Genomic DNA, 22,949 nt, shown 5'->3' on the forward strand with positions numbered 1-22,949 from the left:
GCGTCGGAGTCGAGGGGAAAAGTGACGCCGGCGACGCGGACGGCCACGAGCAGGAACAGGACCGCCGCCACGACGGCGACGGCATCAGGGGTCATCTTCTTGGCCATGCCGGCGCTGTCCGTGCAGGCTCCTCTCGATCGACCTCTGCTAGCTCTGCTGTGCGCTGCTTTGCTTTGCTCTGCTCTGCTTGGCGAGGATGGACGATGGAGTAGCTGCGCGGGAGGAGCTTATATACGGGATTATACGGTGGGACGAATACTCGAATAGGGAGGAGTTATATACTTATATCTTTGGTGGCATCCTCGAGCGGTTTTTCTTTGTCGCAGAGGCTTGGCTGATTCGGGCGTTGGGATAGCCGTAGCCGCAACCCCCATAGCTTTTAACGGGGGGGGAGGGGGACGGAAGATCTTCTTTACGGGTGCGGGGACGGAGGAGCTGCTTTACGGGGGCGGGGACGGGAGGAGTTTTTTTTTTTTTTTTAAGAGGAGCTGCGAGGTTGCTCAGTTCTGGATTACACCTACAGCTGGGCATGGGCAGCCCGGCCCAGACGACCCGGCCCGAAAATCCTGGGCTGGGCTGGGTCGGGCTTTGCACTTCGGGCCAGGCTCGGGCCTGAATTTTGAGCCCGAACATCGGGCTGGGCTGGGCTTGGGCTTGCAGTTTTTGTGATTTAGGTAAGGTTTGGGCCAGGCTGGGCTTTTGCCAGTTCGGGCCGGGTTCGGAGAGGATGCCTCCTTCCCCCGTGATGTCATGTCCTGGCCACCCTCGTTTTCCCCCACCCCCCCTTCGGCCCAGGCGTGCCCTCGTTTTCAGCCCACACGCCGATCAAAAAGCATGGGAGCGCCGCGATCTCGCCGGAGACTCCCTCCGCGGACCGGTCCGTCGCCTCCACCTGCAGTCTGGGCTCTGTGCCAGCATCCACTCGCACCTATAAGGACGCTCTGCTCTCCTCCCCTCCTCCCCACCGCAGCCCACCCAGCCCTAGACACCTCCTCTTTTCTCTAGTCAAAGGAAAAGATCTCTGCTTCCGGTGTCTCTCGCCGGAGCACTTCGTCGACGGCTGTCGGGACCCGCTTCGGTGTAAGGCGTGCGGCCGTTTCGGTCACCGCAAGAACGCGGTGGGAACCCTTTGGTGAGGCTCACTCCTAGTGATTACGGCACTCTCTTCGTCATCTTTGGCTCGCCGGAGATGCGGGAGGAGGTCATGGCGCGCTTTCCGCTCGAGCTCGAGGGGCACCTGATCAAGCTGGAGCGCCCCGAGGATGGTTGCAACCGCTTCGCCTGGAGGTACTCCTCCTTCGCACACATCTCGGCCACTGGGTTCCCGCTCGAACACTGGGACGAGGGCGGGATTCGTACGGCTTTCCTCTCCATTGGGAGCGTCTGCTGTATTGACCCGCTCTGCTTGGACAAGCGCGATTTCTCGGTGATGAGGTTGGTGCTGAAGCTCGAGAACGCCTCTGACGTGCCGGCGGCCCTCCTTGTCCGCGGCGCTCTCGGCGCAAGCTCGGCGGTCGTTGACATCCACCTCGTCCACGCCTGGGGTTGCGAGGAGGACGGGCGCGCTCCGGGCTGCGTCCACTTTGACAACCACCTGAGCGCTGGCGCCAACCAAGCCCTCGCTGGTGGTCGACGCCAGTCGCGCATGAGCGACATCGACGACGATTCCATCCGTGGCATCTCTCCTCCGCCCCCACGCAGCAAGCCCCTTCCTCCGCCGTCCTCAACCTCTAGGGGAGGATAGTGGCGCGTCGCCAAGCTGACCTTGCGCGTGCCGCTGCCCTCGCCACCTTGGACGGGCTCCCCGCGGACTCGAGCTCCCCCCTGCCCATTGGTCCCTCAGCCCCGCCCACCGAGCTCTGGGACAGGGTCCTTGCCCGTCGCCTAGCGACACAGTTCCCTGAGGCAGGGCTCGACGCTGCTCAGGTAACCGTCTTTGCCAAGCCCCCTTCTGCTCTCGCTTCGGTTACGGTTGGCCCCAGTTCTCACCCGCTTCTGTTGCAGTGGTACGTGATACGTCTCAAACGTATCTATAATTTTTGATGCTCCATGCTTGTTTTACACCAATTCTACTATGTTTTTCTTATACTTCGTTGCACTTTTATACATTTTCCGGCACTAACCTATTGACAAGATGCCACAGTGCCAGTTCCCTGTTTTCTGCTATTTTTTGTCTCAGAAAAGCTGTACAGGACATATTCTCGGAATTGGACGAAACAAAAGCCAAAGTGCCTATTTTACCGTAACGGAGACGAAGTCCGAAGGAGAGACGAAGGGGGGCACCAGGGTGCCCAGACCACCCAGAGGCGCGGCATGGCCTGGCCCGCGCCTAGGCATGGTGTGGGGCCCTCGGGCACCCCACCGACCTATCTCCTCCGCCTATATATTCACGATCTCGGGAAAACCCTGAAAATGCCAGCCTCCGTCCACGAAAAGTTCCGTAGCTCTGCCGCCGTCGCAGACAAGATCCGGGGGACAGAAAGTCTCTGTTCCGGCACCCTGCCGGGACGGGGAATTGCCCCCGGAGCCATCTCCATCGACTCCACCGCCATCTCCATCGCCGTTGCTAACTCCCACGATGAGGAGTGAGTAGTTCTCCCCCGAGGCTGAGGGTCTACCGGTAGCTATGTGGTTTATCTCTCTCTCCCATGGTGTGATCTTTATGCGATCATGAGCTTTGTAATCTAGATGTCGTTATGCTATTCAAGTGGATTTTACTTATGTGATCTCCGGAGACTCCTTGTCCCACGTGTGTAAAGGTGAGGGTGTGTGCACCGTGTGGGTCTCTTAGGCTATGTTATTAGTATGAATTCTTTGAACACCATTATTGCTAATGTTATGGAAAAGTCTAAGCTTGGGGAAGCTGATTTTGATGAGCATGATATTTTTAGTCCCCCAAGCACGGAGGAGAAAATTTACTTTGATGATACTATGCCTCCAACGGGAAAACAAAAGATAATACTAACTCTCGTCGAGACCTGGAGTTGTTCAATATACGGACGGATCTTCATCCTGTTCCAGTAGGAAAAGATACATTTGACTTGCCTCCTGCCTCATACTCCATGAGCCCTGAGTTGAAGAGGTTATTTTGTCAAGTTCTGAAAGGAGCCATGTTCCCGCATGGTTATGCATCCGACATAAGAAAGAATGTCCATGTAAAGGAGAAAAAGATTGTTGGGCTGAAGAGCCATGACTGCCATGTTCTCTTGCAGCAATTGTTTCCATTAACAGTTAGAAAAACATTGCCAGAGGGAGTTAGCGCTGCATTGATCCGTCTGAGTAGACCATGGTGCCTGTTACGATTATATACATGTCTATATATCAATGTTACAACATGGCCATATGCTCTATAGTTTGCAACTTAACTCCATTCGATCTACATCATTTTAGTTATCAGGTTCTGAACCGTAACATTAATATCTCTAGGTTTTGAATATGGACTGGCTTAATTAAACGAATTTTTCTTTACGTAATTGAAGTTATTGTGTTGTATTAATATCAGTCAGTAGTATTTCAGTCAGTAGTATTTCAGTCGTGCTGAATACACAAGGTAAGATGGGAACCTGGGAATGCTAGGTACAGTCCAGATCATCCAAACAAGCTTGCTTGGCAGCTGTATGTGTGTTGTTTGCTACTCTGGTTCCCAATTTCTATTCGTAATGCATTTGCTCAATTTAGATGAATTTCATCTCTACAAATCTACAATTGAAATGAACTTGAAGTGCTTAATTACTTCATTCAATTGTCGCTAAAAAATGGTTTATCAAGTATTGCTCTGGTTGTCAAATGAAGATTGTTCTTGTACTCATTTGTTTCATATTTTCGTTCATATGGTCTAGCCTCACAAAAAACATGGTAAATTTTGTGCTCTAGGAATAGGCTGCTGCGTAGAACGATGGCGATACATCCTTTGGGACATCTATCTTTGTTTTGCACGTAGAACGATGGCGATACATCCTTTGGGACATCTATCTTTGTTTCGCACCTGCATGGAAATAAATCTTACGTGGTCTAATATGGTCTGGTGCCAAAACGACATGCATTTATCCTAGAAAAAGCTAGTTGCCTTATAGCGTGCCTAGGCTTCGGTAATTTTTTTGGGTTCGCCACTGGTAGCAGGTAGTGTTGCTGCTGGTGTTACATGCCTTCTAGTGTTGCTGGTGCTCAGCGATTACCATGTTTTTTTCCTGGATTTGGTCTAGTTATCTTCTAGTAATATTGAAAGGCTTTCAGTTTTGCCGTGGAGCAAGCTCCAGTTTTTTTTTGTTTAAAGGTAGCTACCCGAACCTGCCGTTCGGTAGCAAGCTCCAGTTTTGTCAGATGGTATAGGACTATAATCAAAGCTCACACTGAAACTTCATCGGTTAGTTCATAAAGGAAAACTGCTGTAGTGGAAATGTAGGTCTGACAGTGATCAACAAAAATACCTTGCACTCTGTGCCCTCAATTTTCTTTTGTCTTCATGTTGTCTTCGAATAACTTTCATGTGCTTAATTAAAGATTGTTATTAACTCTCATCTCTCACTTTGTTTTGTTCAGGTTAATTAACAGCAGAAGAGGTTGATCATCAGGGCAAGAAATAACTATTGGATTTCCATGGACTAGATGCATGCCCAACCACTGTCTTGGACTTATTTATGCACTATTCGTTGTCTTAGGAACAAACATATGCACTGTCATTGTCTTAGAAACAAACCTATGCACTGTTGTTGTTCACTTTGTTGTCGATGGGCGAACTATTTATGGTTTTGTGCACCTGATGAAGTATTCGACCTATGGATTGACCATGCTTTATGAAGAATGTGAATTTTTGATCATGTTTCACTTCTGCAAGATATATTATTATAATGTTTGTCAAAGTTTGATTGAATTGTGTGTTTGAGTTGACATACTGCCAAACAGGGGAGCTAGGGGTTTGAGGTTGAACCAGTTCTAGCATGCCAAGGCAGTTAGACTGCCAGGAATCAGATCTAAGGGCAGGCCCACTACCGGGACAACTTGATTATTCAATGGCAATTAGACTGCCGGGAGATGTCCAACCTGCCGGGACAACTTGTCCGGCAGGTTACAGACCTGCCGGGTGAATGTATGACCTGTCGGGAATTGTTCCGATAAGAGGGCAATCTAACTGCCGGCATAGATGAACCTGCCGGCAAAGAGTTATAGCGGGCATGCCGAACTGCCGGTATCTTTGCCGGCAGGGTTATAGCGGGCATGCCGAACTTCCGGGCAAAAATCTTTGCCGGCAATTACATTGCCCTCTTAGGCGACTTCTCCCGGCAGCAGAGCTGCCCTTATGTTTGGTCCATGGTGTAGTGATAATGTTGATTTAGAAACTGAGTGTGTTAAAATGGTCAGAGCAGCAAGAAATAAAAAACCGATATTCTAAGGTTTTTTCTGCGGATTAACTAAGGTGGTCTAGTATTTTAAACTGACTGTCTGTTTGCGATTTTTTTAAAATAATACATATTTTTATAGCAATTTTACAATTAATATGTGTTTAAAAAAATTATAGATCTGTGACTCGGTCGGTCCTCATAAGTGTGCTTTTTGCCCTGGCTGGCTCACACATATATCTGGTCGGTTAACAGTCGGCCGATCGACCGACCGAGTCACAGATTAGTAAATTTTTAAAATCGTGTATTATTTGTAAATTTGATCAAAAAATGTATTATTTTTTAAAAAATCGCCTGTTTGTTTTACATTCTTTTTCAAACCGATTTGGCTAGACGTTTTTTTTTTTTTTGTAAACGGACTCAACTAGGTAGCTGGATGGCTCTTTTGTTTTCAAACGGACTCGGTTATCTAAATGGTGTACGTTTTTCACGGAAATGCACTTTGGCTCCCGAGTCTATCTACTCCCGCATCCCAGACCAACCCGCCCGTGCCAGGTGGAAGCTCTTGCGCGTATACTGCTGTGTATTGGACTGAGTATCAGGATTATTGAACAGTACCACTGGCCCACGCCAGACGTTACTTTCGCCAACGCCGGTACAGATTGTGGGCCGATCGTCCTTGACCAACTTCAGGTGCTTGCCCAAGACGACAGTGACCCTTAAATCAAGGGCCTTTGGCAACGATGTCGACCGAGGAGTCGCTCGACGATCGAATAGTACTGCAGGTGGGGGAGCTCGTGCGGGGGAAAGCGGTGATGTTGGTGCAGGTAGGGGTGGGGAGGGGATGGGGAAACCATGGCGCGGTGGAGCGGTGCTCTGGCCTTTGCACTAGCTATCAGGGGCGGGGAAGCCATGACAAGGTCGTTGTTTTGCTGGAGAGCCCCGGAGGCCCGAGGGCCATGAGCTCATGAGTCATGATGCACAGCGCGAGGAGATGCGCTCGCCAGCTTTGGTCATGGCATGCTCGACGCGGCGAGAGTCGACGATTTGGTGGCGGCCGCAGGTCTGATGAGCTTCTGCACCACGGGTCCAGATTTTTGGGCCAACCTGTACCATGTATGCCGTCAAACTCTGGCCCACGTATACGTATGTATGTAGCACATATAACATGAAGCTGCAGTAGAACTACTCTGCCTTCCGTGTCTGACTAAAAGAAGAGACAATGCACATATATCGAGACAACCTGATTGGTCTAGAAAACGTGTCCATCTGCACTCGGGAGCCAAAACTGCGCTCCCACGTTTTCCATCTCTTTATGAGTCCACGTCTCAAAGAAAGAAAAAAACATGAACATGTATAGAAATTTGGTCTTTCTTTGGGGGAACGGACTCGCCTACCCAGAATCGTTTGTGTTTCCTTTCGGCAGGAGATGTGGTGGTGCTAATCATAAATGGGGAAGACCTGTTCCAAGAACGTACAGGGCATGTCCCGATTGGCCGCTGCCCCTCGGTTCATATACGAAAGCTGCCATGCAGACTCGATCGATTAGGAGGCGGCGCGGTCCACGTCCGTGCCGGTCTGCACTATTATTCTCAAACGGACTCTATTGAGAGGAATAATATAGACACATATGGAAACATAATTTTGTAGTTATAAGCCATGACATAGGTTTACTTTTGTACATGTATATAATTATACGTAACACCTTTTATCTTTAAATCTTGTGCGTTAAGATTAAAATCATCGGTTTATATTTTTTAAGCATATGTGGATTAACCTAATGGCTCGAAAAACATCCTTATTTTACTTTTAGTATTTTAGTATATAATAGAATAGATAGATATAATAGATTAAGAAAATATAAATTTTGATATATTATGTAAAATGGCGTCATGTTTTGGTAAAACAGCTTTTCTGGTTGCATACGACCCCGATGAAAAAAAATTATATCAAAATGTATCTACGCAAAATTTTACATCTGATTTTTTTTAGATTCCTCAAATTCAAAACGGAAATAGAACTATTTCAGGTTTTAGATTTCAGGCAAAAATAATTCAAAAAAGTATAACAACTAATGCTAGAGGTGCACCACTGCTAACCTTCCCTCCATCGAAATTCAAAACGGATGGCCCCCACTACCCTCTTATTCACCTCCCTCCTCCATAGATTCCTCTCCTCCTCCTCCTCCTCCTCCTCCTCCTCTCCTCCATCCTCTCCTCCTCCAACCACTCCAGTGCCCCTTCCTCTTCTCCGGTCGGCCTCCTCTCCTCCAAAAACTCTAGCGCCCCTACGTCCTCTTCTCCATCCTCTCCTCTCCTCCCTCTCTTCTCCAACCTCTCCCACAGTCCAAACTAAAAATGAGCATCAAAATGGTGCTAGATGAACGAGAAAAAAAATTGGAAAACAAAAATAAGCAAAAGAACAAGTAAAAAAATCACGAAAAATATGGTGCTAGATCTAGTTCTAAATTTCAAAATTTTACTAGTGGCGCACCTTTTTGGGTTAGTAGCGGTGCACCTTTTTTTGGTTCGTAGTGGCCCCACTAGTTAATGGGATTACCAGTGGCGCACCACATGGTGTGCCAGTACTAACCCTTAGCAATGGTATTGGTAGTAGTGGCGCACCACTACTGTGCTTTTTAGGTGCGCCACTGCAAACCTTTTTTTTCTAGTAGTGAACTATGCTGCGTTTGCCGGCTTCATGCGTATTCATATGCGCGGTCTTTGACTCTGAGGTTTTCTCACTGGCAAGGTCTCATTTCCACTGCGGGCTGCTGCTCTTATGGTTGTTACACCTCCCATGGCATAGGTCCTTGCTGCTGATGCTTCCCAGGCTACTAAGGATGCAACCAAGACTGCTACAGATGAGGCTTATGATCAGCATGTATTTTCCCACTCAGATGCCCTTGGTGCCTATCGTGATGATCTAGCCACTTATACTTAGTGGTGTGATGAGGATATTAAGGTTGTTGCAGTTCTTTTTTAGAGTGTTCAACCTCAGTTTGCTTATGAGTTTATGAGCCTCAGTACTGTCTATAAGATGTAGTCTCACCTTCGTGACCGCTATCAACCCTCTGGTGATTCTCTCTATTTATCAATGGTACGTCAGGAACATGAGCGGTAAACGTTCCGCTAGAATGTTGATGATGTATTCGTATACGACGCTGACCTCAAGGTCGAGTAGAAGTCCTCTCGTACAACGTGGAGTGCCGCAAGTCTAGCACCTTGTAGTTTTGCACACGTACAGTGCTGAACAACGCTCCCGGCTCCGTTCCAACGAAGTTGCGGAAGTAGATCTGGATCCCAACAGCAGTCCCTCGTACTTGGTAGGGTTGTCTCCCTCCCTGTGCATGTGCGGACGGAGAGAAAAAACTAGAGAGAGATTTCTTTATTTAATTATGTATTTTTCTCCTCCCAATTGGCCACTACATATAGATATAGGGGAATGGAGGCCGAGCTACACATAGCTCTTTATTTGCAAACACTTAGAATTCCTATTTCTAAGTTTCAAAAAATTTGAAACAAAATTCTAGAGAGAGTCAATGATGTATACTACAATGGTGTAAAATCTCAATACAAACTGCTTCATATTCTAGGCTACACAAAAATGACAAATTCTGGCAAATTTTATAGTGAATAGTGCCCATTTGAATACTATAAAATTTCTTAGATTTTGTCTTTTTCGTGTAGCCTTCTACAGTTCTACTGTACTTCATCCCCGCCTCCGACCGCCGCTCGCTGTTGTCTGCATCCGTGCACACGCGTCCGACTTCCTAGGTGCTCCTCGTCTAGGCGCCTCGGCCAGCACCTCTCCCATCGCCTCGCCGCCCCACATGCTGCTGCCCGCCCAGCACCTTGCCGCCGGCGATCTGCAGCAGCAGCACCTCACCGGCTTCGCCTCCTGGCCCCCACAGCAGTAGCTTCTCCTCTGCACTATCAGCAGCAGCAGCATCTCCTCTGCCCCATCAGCATCAGCAGCTTCTCCTCTGCAGCTCTGCCCCGACAGCATCAGCAGCATCTCCTCTGCCCCAACACTCCACCAGCAACAGCAGCTTCTCCTCTGCCACATTAGCAACAACAACAGTACAATTAGTTCAGTATCGAGTCAATAAAACATGATCACACAGAATAAGCCTATCTACACCTTGCATGATTAAACAGAATATCATAATCACCAAGACAAGAACAACCCACGGATACAGGGACTTCGCAAGTTGCAACTTAAAAGACCACCCAAGCAACCGCTGATATAGTATTTGAATCATATAATCATATCAGCAGCAGCAGCAGCAGCAGGGAAGTCACCAAATCTAAAGGCATATGAGAACACTGTTTTGCAGATGAAACTGCCAGCACAGCATGCAGGAATGCACAGGGCTACATTAGTCAGTGTTCATTTGGTAATGAACTAAAACTGTCCTGGAAGCAAAGAAAAGTGAAGACACTAAAATGGAAAGAAACACACATTTGAGTTGTACGAAAATATCCAGCTTTCCGGTTCCATTTTGTTCTGAACTATGTATCTCTAGCCCTTCTCTACTTCAGCTAGATCTTGAAGATCAGCAAGCAGCACACGTAAGTCCATATCCTGCCCTGAAAACACATGTCATTACGGTAAGTCCAAAGGCACCACACGGTGGCGGAAGAAATCATGTTAATATGACCATGGTTATTAGGAGCAATCCATAATCTAGCAATAGATAAAAAGTCAGCTCCAATTTGTATTTTCACTATATCAGATATTGGTTCCCAAATGAAAACTGCTACAGAGCAAGAACATAGCAAATGGTGAGAAGTTTCAGGTTCACGAGCTCACAGCAGAATACACATGTAAGGTCATCGACCGGACGTCGTTTAGCTAAGTTATCCCTGGTTAACAACTTATTTTTACTAAACAACCATAGGAACACGTGAATTCAGGGAGGAACAGTAATGTTCCATATCGCTGGCGTGTGGATTCGTTTGATCCCAGGATCATTGACAATCGCATAGAAGCTCTTAACTGAGTAAACACCTGATGGATTATACATCCATATTGGTTGATCATTCTCATCCGTGAAAATAATGCTCCTAGCTATCTCAAGCAAATCAGACCATTGTCCCATAAGGGATTTGTCAACTGTACGTCTAAAAGTAAACTTAAGATCTCTACCATCCCATACTTCCACAATAGTGCAATTTTTCTCATTGACAATATAATAGATCCAAGAAAAGCGTAGCCAAGCTACAATGCCCAAACCAAATATCCTCCTAGAAGTTTACCATCTTCACGTTACTAATATTCCATCTATAACCCATCCTTGCAGCTTCTACTGCCCAAACAACTCCTTTCCAAAAAGGAGAGATATTTTTAGCAGTAGTCCATAGAATATTTGGTTTATTAGTGTCGTATTTATGATCCACAGTTTGTTTCCAAAGCTTATTATCTGCCATAGTATACCTCTTAATCCAACTAGCAAGCAAACAAAGGTTTAATTCTCTGAAGTCATGGACCCCAAGGCCCCCAAACTCTTTTTTCTGCCACACCGTCCCTCAAGTAGTTAGATGGTATTTATGCCTATCACCTAAGTTGTCCCAAAAAAAAATGGGTCATTTGGGAATTAATTGCATTAATTGCCCATTTGGGGAACTTAATAACAGGCATCAAATACATAGGCATGCTGGCAAGGCATGCTTTTAGAAGCACTAACCTAGCTGCATAGGAGAGTAATCTCTGGAAATTTAGACATTTTACATCCAGGGTGCCTCTATGGAAATCTCTGGCTAAAGCTATGACATCAACTTTAACTACATGCCAGAATTTTGGAAAAACAAAAAAGAGAAGACATCAGGGCCCGGTTCTCCGGCTGCATAAGAACCGAAGACCGCATCTTTCATCTCTTCCTCAGAAAATTCTTTTTCTAAAATCTGGTTTTCCGGCTGAGTAACCTTATCACCTTCCTCCCAAAAGTCAGGTGATAGCGAAATATTGGACCTGGGTTCAAACCCAAAAAGCTTTGTGTAAACTGGACCATCTAATGCTGCCAAAGTAGTTTACTGACGCCTTTGGTTTGCTTTTGCATGGAAAAACGCTGTGTTCCATATGTAAACAACTTTGAATCTTCGGGCGAACCGGCAGAGGTGAAGAGATGTGCCCGCTCCTAGCCCCACCCTCCCACCTCTAGCCCCGCCGCCGCCGACGAGCCCCTACCGGTAACCTCTCCTGCCCTCCACCCTCCTAACCCCGCCGGCGCCATGCCCTCCTCCGACGGGAGCAACGGCGACCGCCACCACCGGCGCAGCAACCGCTGGCACGGATCCGATGGCGCCTCCTCGAGCTCCGCCTCCCGCTCCTACAGCGAAGTGGCTCGCTCCCCACCGCGCGCCCACACCCCCACCCCGACGGCGCCGCCGCAGCCCGCGGCTGCCACGACGGCCGAGGCCCGCCGGACCCCCGCCGCCACCACCGCCGCGCGCCGGACCTCGCTACGAAGTTCACCGCGCCTCCAACACCGCGCCGCGTGGACCAGATGCGATGGTTGGGAAAAGCCCGGCGCAAGAACCACTCGCCGCCGCCCGGCCCTGGCCGCGTTGGAGCCCGACGGCGCAGCGTAGTCCCTCGCCGGAGCTAGAGGCGGGCTCTGCTCCGCTGCCTCGAGGCCGGCCACTCCGTGCGCGATCGCCCGAACGAGATTCGCCGCCGCAGTGCCTCCTTTCGTGCCACGGCACTCGCGCCGCACACCGGAGCAGCGCGCCCACGACCGCGCTCGCGCAAGGCTGATGGTCCAGGGCGGCGTCCCCAGGACGGCCGACGCGCGTCCAGCTGCACGCAACCCACCCCCGCCGCCGCCGCCTACACACGCGTCGCCTACACATGCTCCCCCTGGCGCCGCCGCTGCGCCCTCCACCGACCCCGACGAGCCGGTTCGAGTCATAATCTCCCGCTCGGTCGAGATCGAGGAATCGGAGAGGATGCTCTAGCGTGCGTTCGTGGCGACCATCACGGGCACCAGGCCGGAGGTCTCCGTCGACCAAGTGGAAGCGCTGCTCTGTGCCTCCTTCGAGCTGGTCGTCGGCGAGTTCTCCGTCATGTTGCACCGCCCCGAGGATTTCCTTATCCTCTTCCACTCCAAGGCCGCCTCCGACCGCCTGTCCGGCGAGCACTTCGTCAGCGACCCCAGCTTCTCCCTCCTGCTCCGTCCCTGGTGCAAGCTCGCCCACGCCGACCTGGGAAGGTTGGATCACCGCGTCGAGCTTGAACTCCGCGGCATCCCCGCCCAGGCCTGGCACATCTCCACGGCTGAGCATATCCTCGGGAATGGATGTTGGATCGAGCAGCTCCACCCCCGCACACGCTCGCGCGCCGACCTCGCCACCTTCCGACTGACGGCGCGCACCAGCGACCCGCGTTGCATCCATCGCCATCCTGTTCTGGAGATTGTCGAGCTCATCCCTGCGAGGCAGCGCACCGACCCGCCGACCCTGAGGACGCTAAAGTACCCCATCACCATCCGGCGTGCCGACCCCATCGACGCAGACACCGCCACACCACCTGTCCATCCCACGGCCGGCGATGACGATGCTAATGGCGGCCGCGACGGGGCCGACCACGGCAATGACTCGACGCGTCATGGTCGCCAGCGGCGCCGCGGCCGCGGACGAAAGAGACGCCGCTCTGGCTCCGCCCAGGATGGCCGTGCCGATGGCGTGGCGGTCGACTCCGCCGGTTGGACGGGCACTTCCCACACCCTACGCGCCGATGGGGTCGCCGTCGATGGCAGCTGGGGCCAAGGCCGCGGCCACGGCCGCCGCTCCCGCCCGGGTCCCGACAAGCTGAGATCGCTGGACCCATGGCCTGGTCAGCGTGGGCCACGCCGCCCTCGTCGTAGAGCCAAAAAGGGAAAAGGAAGGGAGAGGCAAAGTGGTGGCCAGGGCATAGATGGGACCGGTCAAGCTGTGGATCTCTCGGTCCCCTCACCGACAGGATCTGCCTCCACTGCGTTGGCCAATGGCCAATCGACACCCACGTCTGGTCCCCCGCCCACGAGAGAGGATCAGGGACAGTCCCGTCGCCTAGCGCCCGAGACAAAAGCTGCGGCCACGCCTTTCCCTCCGCAACCTCCCCGATCGAGAATGGGGATCGGAGCGCCACAACGGCCGTAGAGCTCTGTGACAGCGAAGTGCCTGATTCCATGCTGGGAGAGGACGACGTTGGTCCTGGGATGGATCGCCTGCCGGCTCCTAGCGACGCTACCCCCACCACTGCGCCCGCCACCCACTTGGCTGCTTTTGCTGACCAGTCGCCGCTGACGCATGAGGGTTGTGCACCTCAAACATGCACGAGTTTTCCCGCCACCGACGTAGCAGACACAGATGCAACGGTTACTCCCCCGAGGATGATTCTACAGCGGCCCACGGCCCATGTATGCCCCAGTGCACCACGCGGAGAGCCAAGTCCAACACCCGGCCAGCCACAACCTAGTGCAGTGCCATCCACGGCCCGCAACCCATCTCGTTTCGCAACTCCGCCGATCACGCTGCGCCGCCGTGGCCGTGCCACACCCCGCTCCTGGACCTTGGGGGAATTTCTCGCTGAGGCCACCAAAAACCTCACCGCCGCCCTCCCTACCCCTGGTCGACGCTCACGGAGGCCGCCGCTGAACTTCTCGCCGCGCCGGGGCAGGTCTGCGACATCTGCTCGCGCTAAGAACGCAGCGCCACCCACTGCGGAACGACGCGCCCAGGTCCAGCTCCTCCGCACCCTGGGGATCATCGGAGCCAACCAGAAGATCACCGCCGCTGAGCTCAAAGCTTACGATGGCCTCTTCGCCGTGCCGATCCCGTTCTCTGTCCTCGGTGCCGTCGCCGCGCTGGTTGACCGTGAGTTGCCACAGAACGTCGACGCGCCCGCGATCACTGTGCTGTCGTCGGGCAGCCCCGCTGGGGTTTATCGTCGTTGCGCTACCTCTCCTGTCGACCTCTTTGCTTATGGAGCACGGTCTTAGGATTATTTGTTGGAACGTGCATGGGTTGAACGCGCGAGTCCGTCGCCTAGCTATTCGCACGCTGATCGACTCTTCTGGTGCCACGATTGTATGTTTCCAGGAAACAAAGATGGAGTTGATTTGCTCGTCGGTTGTGCTTGAGACACTGGGACCTGCATTCGACGAGTATGTGTACTTGCCAGCCCTTGGCACGCGTGGTGGGATCCTGCTCGCTTGGAAGAGCCAGGTTGTGACAATCACTAACCCCGAGATCTCCACGTACACGCTCTCCGCGAGGGTGGCCGCGACTCGCGACTCCCTTGCCTGGTGGATCACGATCGTCTACAGGCCGCAAAGCGACGCCGACAAAATTGCGTTCTTGCGCGAGCTTCGCGACGTGCGTGCGGAGTGCCCCGGACCTTGGTTGCTATGTGGTGATTTCAACCTCATATACCGCGACGAGGATAAGAGCAACGACAACCTGAACCGGCGGATGATGGCCAGATTCCGACGTCTTCTCAACGACCTTGCGCTCAAAGAGCTATACCTAAATGGGCGCAGGTACACGTGGTCGATCGGCCAAACACCGCCTACGTTGGTGCTTCTGGTCCGGTTCTTCTGCACCACCGATTGGGAGGATTCCCACGCCAACTGCCACCTCCGGTGCATGGCCTCTGTGGTCTCCTACCACTGCCCGCTGTTGCTCGACTGCGCTCCGCTCCCACTCGCGCGCCGCCGGTTCCAGTTCGAGGAGTTCTGGATGCGGCTGGATGGATTCCACGAGACGGTGGCGACCGCTTGGTCATCTGTGCATGATCCTGACCCGTTCCGTCGGCTAACGCTGCGGTTGCAAGCCACCGCACGTGCTCTGACGAGTTGGAGCGCCAAGTCCGTGGGTGGCGTCAAGCTCAAGCTCGCGATCGCCCGGGAGCTGATTCTCAAATTCGACGCGGCGCAAGAGGATAGGGTGCTGTCTCCGCACGAGTCCTGGCTACACAAGCAGCTCAAAGTCGCGTACCTGGGATTTGCCTCGCTGGAGCGAACCATCACCCGGCAGCGCTCCAGAATTGCTTGGCTGAAAGACGGGGACGCGAACACAGCGTTCTTCCACCGCCGGTGCGATTCACGACAGAAGAACATGATCAGCGCGCTGCAACATGGCGACTCTCTGCTCACGGGGCAGGCTGATATGGCGGAGGCTGTGTTCGCGCACTTCGATGACATGCTGGGCACGGCTGCTATGCGCGAGCACACGCTCAACCTGGAGCACCTCATTGCGCCGGATGCCGGCCTGGACGACCTGGTCGCGCCCTTCTCGGCGGATGAGATTTGGGAGACGGTGAAGCAGCTGCCGGCGCACAAAGCCCCCGGCCCGGACGGATTCACCGCGGAATTCCTCCGTGCGTGTTGGAGCATCGTCAAGCACGACATCGTCGACGTCTTCCAGGAACTCTTCGAGCTTCGTGGCCGCGGTTTCCACCGCCTCAACCAAGCGCTGTTGACCTTGCTCCCGAAGCGCGCCGACGCGAGCTCTCGGCGATTACCGGCCCATCAGCCTGATTCACCTGATCGCCAAGGTGTTCACGAAGATGCTCTCGCTTCGGTTGGCGCCTAAGCTCGGACGGCTGATCAGCGCTAATCAGAACGCGTTCATTCCGGGGCGGAGCCTGCACGATAACTTCGTGCTGGTCAAGCAGTCCGCGCGCCTGCTGCATCAGCTGCGCGCGCCGCGCATTCTGCTCAAGCTCGACCTTGCGCGCGCCTTCGACACGGTGTCCTGGGCGTTCCTGTTCGAGGTGCTGCGCGGGTATGGCTTCAGTGACCTGTTCATCGATTGGCTTGCCATCTTGCTCTCCTCTTCCAGCACAAGAGTGCTGATAAACGGAGACCCTGGACCGTCCATTTGGCACCGGCGAGGGCTACGGCAAGGCGACCCTCTATCGCCCCAGCTCTTCGTCCTCACCGTCGATGCCCTCGGACGCCTGGTTCAGCGCGCCATTGACACGGGAATCCTGCAACCACTCCATCCCCACCGCCAGATCCCAGCGTTCTCGCTCTATGCGGACGACGTCATCTTATTCTGCCACCCTACGGTGAGCGACGTGGTCGCAATCAAGGGGATTCTGGAGCTTTTTGGCCACGCCTCCGGGCTACAGGTCAACTTTGGAAAGAGCTCTACATCCCTCCTGAATTGTGATACGGACAGTATGGCGCCGGCGATTGCGCTGCTGGGCTGCCCCGTCGTTGAGCTACCCCTCACCTACCTGGGGATTCCGCTCACGATTCGCCGCCCCACTGCCGCGCAGCTGCAGCCTCTCGTCGCTAAGATGGCGGCTGCACTGCCCACCTGGAAGGAAAAGCTCATGAACAAGGCCGGGAGGCTCGCATTCATCAAGGCTGTGCTAAGCGCGATCCCTCTCCTGTTGGTGTTGAACCCGCCGAAGAAGATCCTCAAGCAACTACAGCGGATCCAGCGCGCCTTCCTCTGGGAGGGGGGCAAAGAAGCCAATGGTGGCAGCTGCCACGTGAACTGGGATCGTGTTTGCCGACCAACCTCGCACGGTGGCCTGGGCGTGCCCGACATGGAGCGAACCGGCCTCGCCCTTCGCATGCGCTGGCAGTGGCTCTCTCGCACGGACGACCAGCGTGCATGGCACGGCCTCGACCTGCACTTCCCGGCAGCAGAGCGCGCGGTCTTCTTCGCGTCAACTTCGATGGCCATCGGGAACGGGCGGACAGCCTTATTCTGGGAGGACCGGTGGATTGGGGGGCGCGCCGTCAGCGAGCTTGCGCCGCAGCTGTACGATTGCGTCCCCATGCGACGACGCAAGACCACGACAGTCGCAGCCGGGCTAGAGGCGAACAGCTGGGCCAGAGACATCCACGGTGTGCTGGGCGTGCATGAGGTCGGCCAATACCTCTGCCTCTGGCAAGCCATCGCCCACACAGAGCTCGCCACCGACAGCGATCGCCTCGTCTGGAAGTGGTCTCCAAACGGCGTCTACTCTGCGCAATCGTGTTACAGGGCCCTGTTCCATGGCTCGCTCCTTTCCCAGAGCTGCAAGCTAATTTGGAAGACTTGGGCGCCGCCGCGCGTCAAGTTTCACCATTGGCTTGCAGCACAGGACAGGTGCTGGACCGCTGACCGCCGGGCACGCCGGGGACTACAGCACCATGCCAAGTGCGTGCTCTGTGACCAGCTACCTGAGACGATGCACCACCTCACCATGACCTGCCCCTTCTCCCGGCAAGTTTGGCATGAGGTCCTGTCCTGGCTTAGACTGCCTTGTCAAGTGCCGAGCGGCGAGGCTAGCCTCACCGACTGGTGGATCGACACACAGAGACCTGCCGAAGCCGATGCGCAAGGGGCTCGCCACCGTCACCCTGCTGACCCCCTGGATGATCTGGAAGCACAGAAATGAGTGCGTCTTCGATAGGGCGAAACCCTCCGTGCAAAGCTTGCTTGACAAGACCAAGGATGAGGCCAGGCTGTGGGTTACCGCTGGGGCCAAGGGCCTAAGGGATGTATGGAAAAAACGCTGTGTTACATATGTAAACAAGACAATGAAAACAATCTGTGTGACTTAAGTTGTGGGGACGGAGCAGAAAAAGGGGACAGCAGAACATCAGCTAACATATGTAAACAAGATGATGAAAGAAACATACTCCAAGTTAGTATCAGTGTCTTTCCAGCATAAAGTAACTCTAGCTTAGTTCAACATTGACAGATTCCAGCAAAAAGTTACTACATTTTATCTTGAATGAAACAGTAATATGTAGTACATTGATGACAGTGAAATGAAACAGTAGACAATAGTATTAAGATGACAGTAATATGGAGTTCATTGATGCCTTCTTGGGTGTCTCCAACGCGTGACATGTGGATCAATCACATAAAACAGATTACTGTGGTTCAGAATCAGCAATAGTGTCATCACTAATATAGTTAATATAAGGAGAGTTTAATATACTTCTGAATATGCAGAGCAGTGTCAAGCTCAAAGAGCTGGCTTGGTTTAGACTCTCTACTACGATTTTTTCCCTGGAAGTATATTTAAAAAGCCATGCCAGAATGATACTAGTACATCCGTTCCAAAATAAGTGTCGCAACTTTGTCCAGATGTGGACGTATCTAAACGCATTTTAGCGTGCAGATACATCCGCATCTAGATAAAGTTGCAACGCTTATATTAAACAGAGAGAGTGTCTGTTAAGAAACTCCTACATGTAAAGAACAAAAGTAAAGGCTGTAAGATGTAGTCATACCAGGCAACTGAAATCCAACTAGAGGATGAAAGGTCAACGCTCTTAAGCGATGTCAATCCAAGAAAGCCCTGGGATAGTTCATTTACCTAGCGAAAGCAAACAATCCGGATAAGCTACTAGCAGAGATGACATAGAAATTCACCTTATGCATGTGTGGGGATCCTTCCATAAGGACAACCTCAAAGAACACATGTGATCTTGACATCTTCTCTTTGTCCTCATCATCACTCCAGAAGTCCATGCTATAGTCCTCACCAAAACACCTACAGGGAACAGAAAACTGGCTGGTTCAGTCTACATCCAGAAATCAACATGATGTCAAAAATTTTGCAATGGACCTAGGTGGAGTCAGGACTTTATTGGTGCATGGTTGTATGCCCGACAAGTATGTAGTATTGGATTACTTTGGTCCTCCATGGATCTGCAACGCAGCTCCCACCGTACACGCTCGACTTGTGGTACTTCTCCCAGAGGTCCACGAGGTTGAAGTACTCGACACTGGCCATCTCGGCACCGTGCCAACAGTCGGTCAACAACCAGCCATTCATCGTCTGGAGCAAAAGGAGCAGTATATCACTCTCAGACTAAGACATGAAATATTCATAGCCTACCTAGCTATATATAGATGTGGAAGCTCAAATACCACCCCCCGATGCCTGGAGGCACAAGAGAAGACAGAGAAAAGCATGTGCATGGTTTAATCACACCGAGGTGAATAATTTAATCTTACCAACAATTCTAATCCTCAGGGTAAGTTCCGCTGCATGAGATTGATTTCACTCTTAATAGAAGGAGCATATGACCGTGAGAAACAGAAGTTACACATGAGCATATTACTTCACTGTTCAAGACCAGTTTAGTCGTGATTATGACTTTGTACGCACACTCTTCGTCATGGACAAGAGATCAAGGATTGGACATGAATATCACGTATATTCAGCAAGGAATCGGCTATTTTTTCCAACGGAGAAAAAGCTAATGCAATTACTATACATATATGAAAAAAGAATCTGAAAAATGATATACCTTGTAAAATTATAAACAGGAAGGAGTTAGCCAAAAAATGTCCAAATATGTGTACCTGATGCCGCGTCTTTCTCAACATTTCCTCCATCCTTGCTGGAACTGCCTTGGCCATCACTGCACCCACCGGCACCAGCTATTCCATTCCATGTTGATGATACAAAGTTAGTGATCATATTTACAGAAAAATGTAACGTGAACAAAAAAAATACAGTATCTAGCTGCAGCTTAACAGGACTGTCATGACAGTAGCGATGCGAAAACCTCTTTTCTCTTTCTAACAATGAAATAAGGCTGTACATAAAAACAGTTGTACAGTAAACATAACATCATGATACAAACCAATCTGATGTGAAAAAAGATGTTTCTTTGTATATGAACATAAACATGTCACTCTGAACTATGCATAATTTATCTTTGCATTTGGAAATGTGCAGTAGTAGCTTCTTATTCTGAAATAAATGTTCCTTATATTCCGCACATGTTTCTCAGCTTCTTATTCATCTCTGCATTTGGAGAGAACATAAACATGTCAGCCTGAAATAAATGTTCCTTATATTCTGCACAAGAAGCAAGTGGATCAAACACACAACAATGCAATGCCTCGAGAAATAAAAATAATCATATCAAGCTTCAACAGACAATGTAGGTGCTTACATCATCAAGAAACCTTGTATTATTTCACTGTATGAGAGAGCTGTTTATCCATTATCCTCCTCTTCCAGTTATAGAAGAAGAAGAATTGATGCATAGTACTGCATTAGCACCAAAGCAGTTGTTAAATTACCATGACCTTACTTTCCTGTAAATTAGCGAGGGCCAGGAAGCAGGCCGGCCGGTCTCCCCTGGGGACGAGGCGGTGCAGGAGGTCAGTGGCGCGCGTCGGCGCCGAAGCCAGCGAGGCGGCGCCGTCGACTCGTTGACGGGAGGGCGGCCAAGGCACACGCGCCCACCTGCGCGAGGACGGCGGAGGCCATGGAGTCACGAACTCGAATGGGGATCTGTGGGGGAGTTGTGTGAGCAAGGTGTGGGTGGGGTTTGGATTGGATTGGTTGGGGGAGGAGACCTCCCGCCGTCGCCGTCGGCCGTGAGACGGCTTCCTCCGACGGCGGCGGCCGGGGCGAGGTCTTGGCGGCGGCGGCGCGGCCAAAGGAAGCTACTCCAGAAAAGTAAGTTGGGGGAAAGAAGAGAGGCACACACTCTTCTCCTTAATAATAATATAATATAATAATAATAATAATAATAAGCCAACTGAAACTGTGCATCCATTATTAGGCTGGCTGAAACAAGATGAACTGAAACTCAAGGACAACTACTCCCTCCATCCCAGATCATAGGGCTTGCGCGTATCCCTAGGTTGTTAATTTGACCAACATAATATCATTTGTATAATATAAAAATTATATCATTAGAAAGTAGAATGTCTAAACTTTCTAATGATATATATTTTGTAATACATATGTTGCATTATCATATGTTGCATTATCATCGTCAAATTTACAACCTAGGATACGCGTAAGCCCTGTGAACTGGGACGGAGGGAGTAGCGATTATGTACACATGAGCATGAGCAGCCTACACGGCATGGGCGGGCCCATGTGTATTCATGGGTATTCAGGTGAATACCCAATTGTTTTGAAAAACTTTTCATATTATATGATATAGCCATCAACTCAGCTTTACTATGTATAAAAACCAAGTCTATTGTTGATACACGGATGTGTTGGTATAGTTGGATAGAGGCAGCGAATGCTTAGTACCAATTCTTGAGTTCAAACTCTCTTCCGTTCACTTAATTTCTATATTTTTTGATAATTCTTTTTTATTTTGAATACCCATTAAAAAATCCTGGGCCCGCCCATGCTACCGGGCGGACGACGACGAGCAGCCTACGCGGCCGACGATGAGGCCGACGCCGACGACGACGACGAGGAGCAGGAGCGGGACACCGTTGCCGGGGACGATGACTCGACGTCGGTGGAGTCGTCGTCGTGGCGACGACGGCACCGGAAGGCCGTGATGAGCGCCGCGATGGCGCTCAGGAGGGCGGCGACGGCGGATACGACGGTGGCGATGATGACGATGCTGTTGCCGCCGCCGCTGCTGCTGCTGTCATCTGTCGCCCGGGGGCACGGGGGCGGCGGCTGGCAAGCCGGGCACGCCGGGCAGCCAGCTGTCGACGTTCCTGACGCTGGCAAGCCGGGCACGGAGACCGCCGGGAACGGAGGCGGCTGCTGGCGCTGGCCGTTGACACAGGGCGTCTCCGCCGGGCACGCGGGGCAGGAGGCGCAGGGAGATGGCGGGCAGTTGAGGTTGAGTGCGGCCGGGGGTGCTGCACAGAGAACGTACTACTAGGAATCAGCGACAACCAGTAGCGAAATTAACGGAGGAGGGAGGTAGGATCAGACCTTGGTCGGAGGGAAAAGGTGGGACGCTGGCGGCGGCGGCCACGGCGACGGCCACCAGCTGCAGGAGGAAGAGCGCCGTCGCCGTCACGACGACGGCCGCACCCGCACCGCCCTTCTTCGCCATGCCGCCGGCCGGGCTTGACGGGGGTGGAGTTGAGCGACTGCGACTGCGAGGTGCGAGCAGAGCTAGCGGGAGGTGCTGGGGTTGTGCTTTTCCGCTTTGTGCTCGTGGCACAAATTGAATTATATATACAGGGTGTCCGCGCGCTAGAAAATTGACTCTTTTCTGAGGGGAGAGGATTTTCTAACGGCACCGGTAACTACCGGTCATCATCCGATCGGTAGTTGCCTCGCGATTCGTGCTAATTTGTCTCCAATTTCTTGTCAATTTTACTACGATATGATATATCTATAATATTTATTAGATATAAATAACAAATTTGTTATTTCAACCACATTATACATATATTTCGCGCATATTTGAATTGTTGTAGTTATTTTTTTTGTTCAAAGTATCACGAATCACATATTCACGTCTTATATAAAGAAAATACGAAAATTTATCAAAATTTCTTTTAAATTTTGTAGATATATTATATGGAAATGATATACACTAGATATAGAAAGGGAATGTAGCACGAATCACGAAGAAGCGAACGGTGGATACGTATCCGGTAGATATCAGATCCGTTAGAATGGACTTTCCCCTTTTCTGAGGCCACTTTCCCCACCAGAGCTCTCACCTCGCTACAGTAAATCGAGGGAGAGACTCCAAAGTTCTCGGTCTCGCCGGTGGATTCGCCGCTCCCCTTCGCCTCCGGTGGCCATGTGGGCACTGCGAGGTGGAGGGGAGCTCCGGATCTGTCCGTGCGTGTACATAGTAGGTTAGGGTTCCCGGGCGGCGCTGGCGAGGTGGTGGCGGCAGCGAAGCTCTGGAGTAATGGTGCCGGTGCT

At 51.6% G+C, this 22,949-nt stretch overlaps 1 protein-coding gene across 6 annotated transcripts; it reads right to left on the minus strand.

Annotated features, from left to right (window-relative positions):
- Positions 1-8,741: 8,741 nt before the first annotated feature.
- On the minus strand, positions 8,742-20,781 carry LOC139836201 (uncharacterized). 6 transcript variants are annotated; one of them, XR_011752871.1, is made up of 7 exons: positions 20,245-20,781; positions 19,646-20,093; positions 18,969-19,115; positions 18,743-18,827; positions 18,565-18,650; positions 9,801-9,928; positions 8,742-9,395 (listed from the first exon to the last, which is right to left on the minus strand). XR_011752871.1 is itself a non-coding variant. In XM_071826835.1 (7 exons), exons 1-4 carry the CDS (start codon positions 20,375-20,377, stop codon positions 18,816-18,818), a joined length of 240 nt encoding a protein of 79 aa, XP_071682936.1. In that variant the 5' UTR covers positions 20,378-20,780; the 3' UTR covers positions 8,742-9,395; positions 9,801-9,928; positions 18,565-18,650; positions 18,743-18,815. The 6 variants fall into 6 exon arrangements, 2 of the variants coding, with proteins under 2 accessions (XP_071682936.1, XP_071682935.1); XM_071826835.1 differs by having other exon boundaries at positions 19,646-19,723; positions 20,375-20,780; XR_011752870.1 differs by having other exon boundaries at positions 18,903-19,115; positions 19,646-20,781.
- Positions 20,782-22,949: the final 2,168 nt, after the last annotated feature.

This window comes from Lolium perenne, chromosome 2 (genome assembly GCF_019359855.2).
Source record: "Lolium perenne isolate Kyuss_39 chromosome 2, Kyuss_2.0, whole genome shotgun sequence".
Classification (NCBI taxonomy): domain Eukaryota; kingdom Viridiplantae; phylum Streptophyta; class Magnoliopsida; order Poales; family Poaceae; genus Lolium; species Lolium perenne.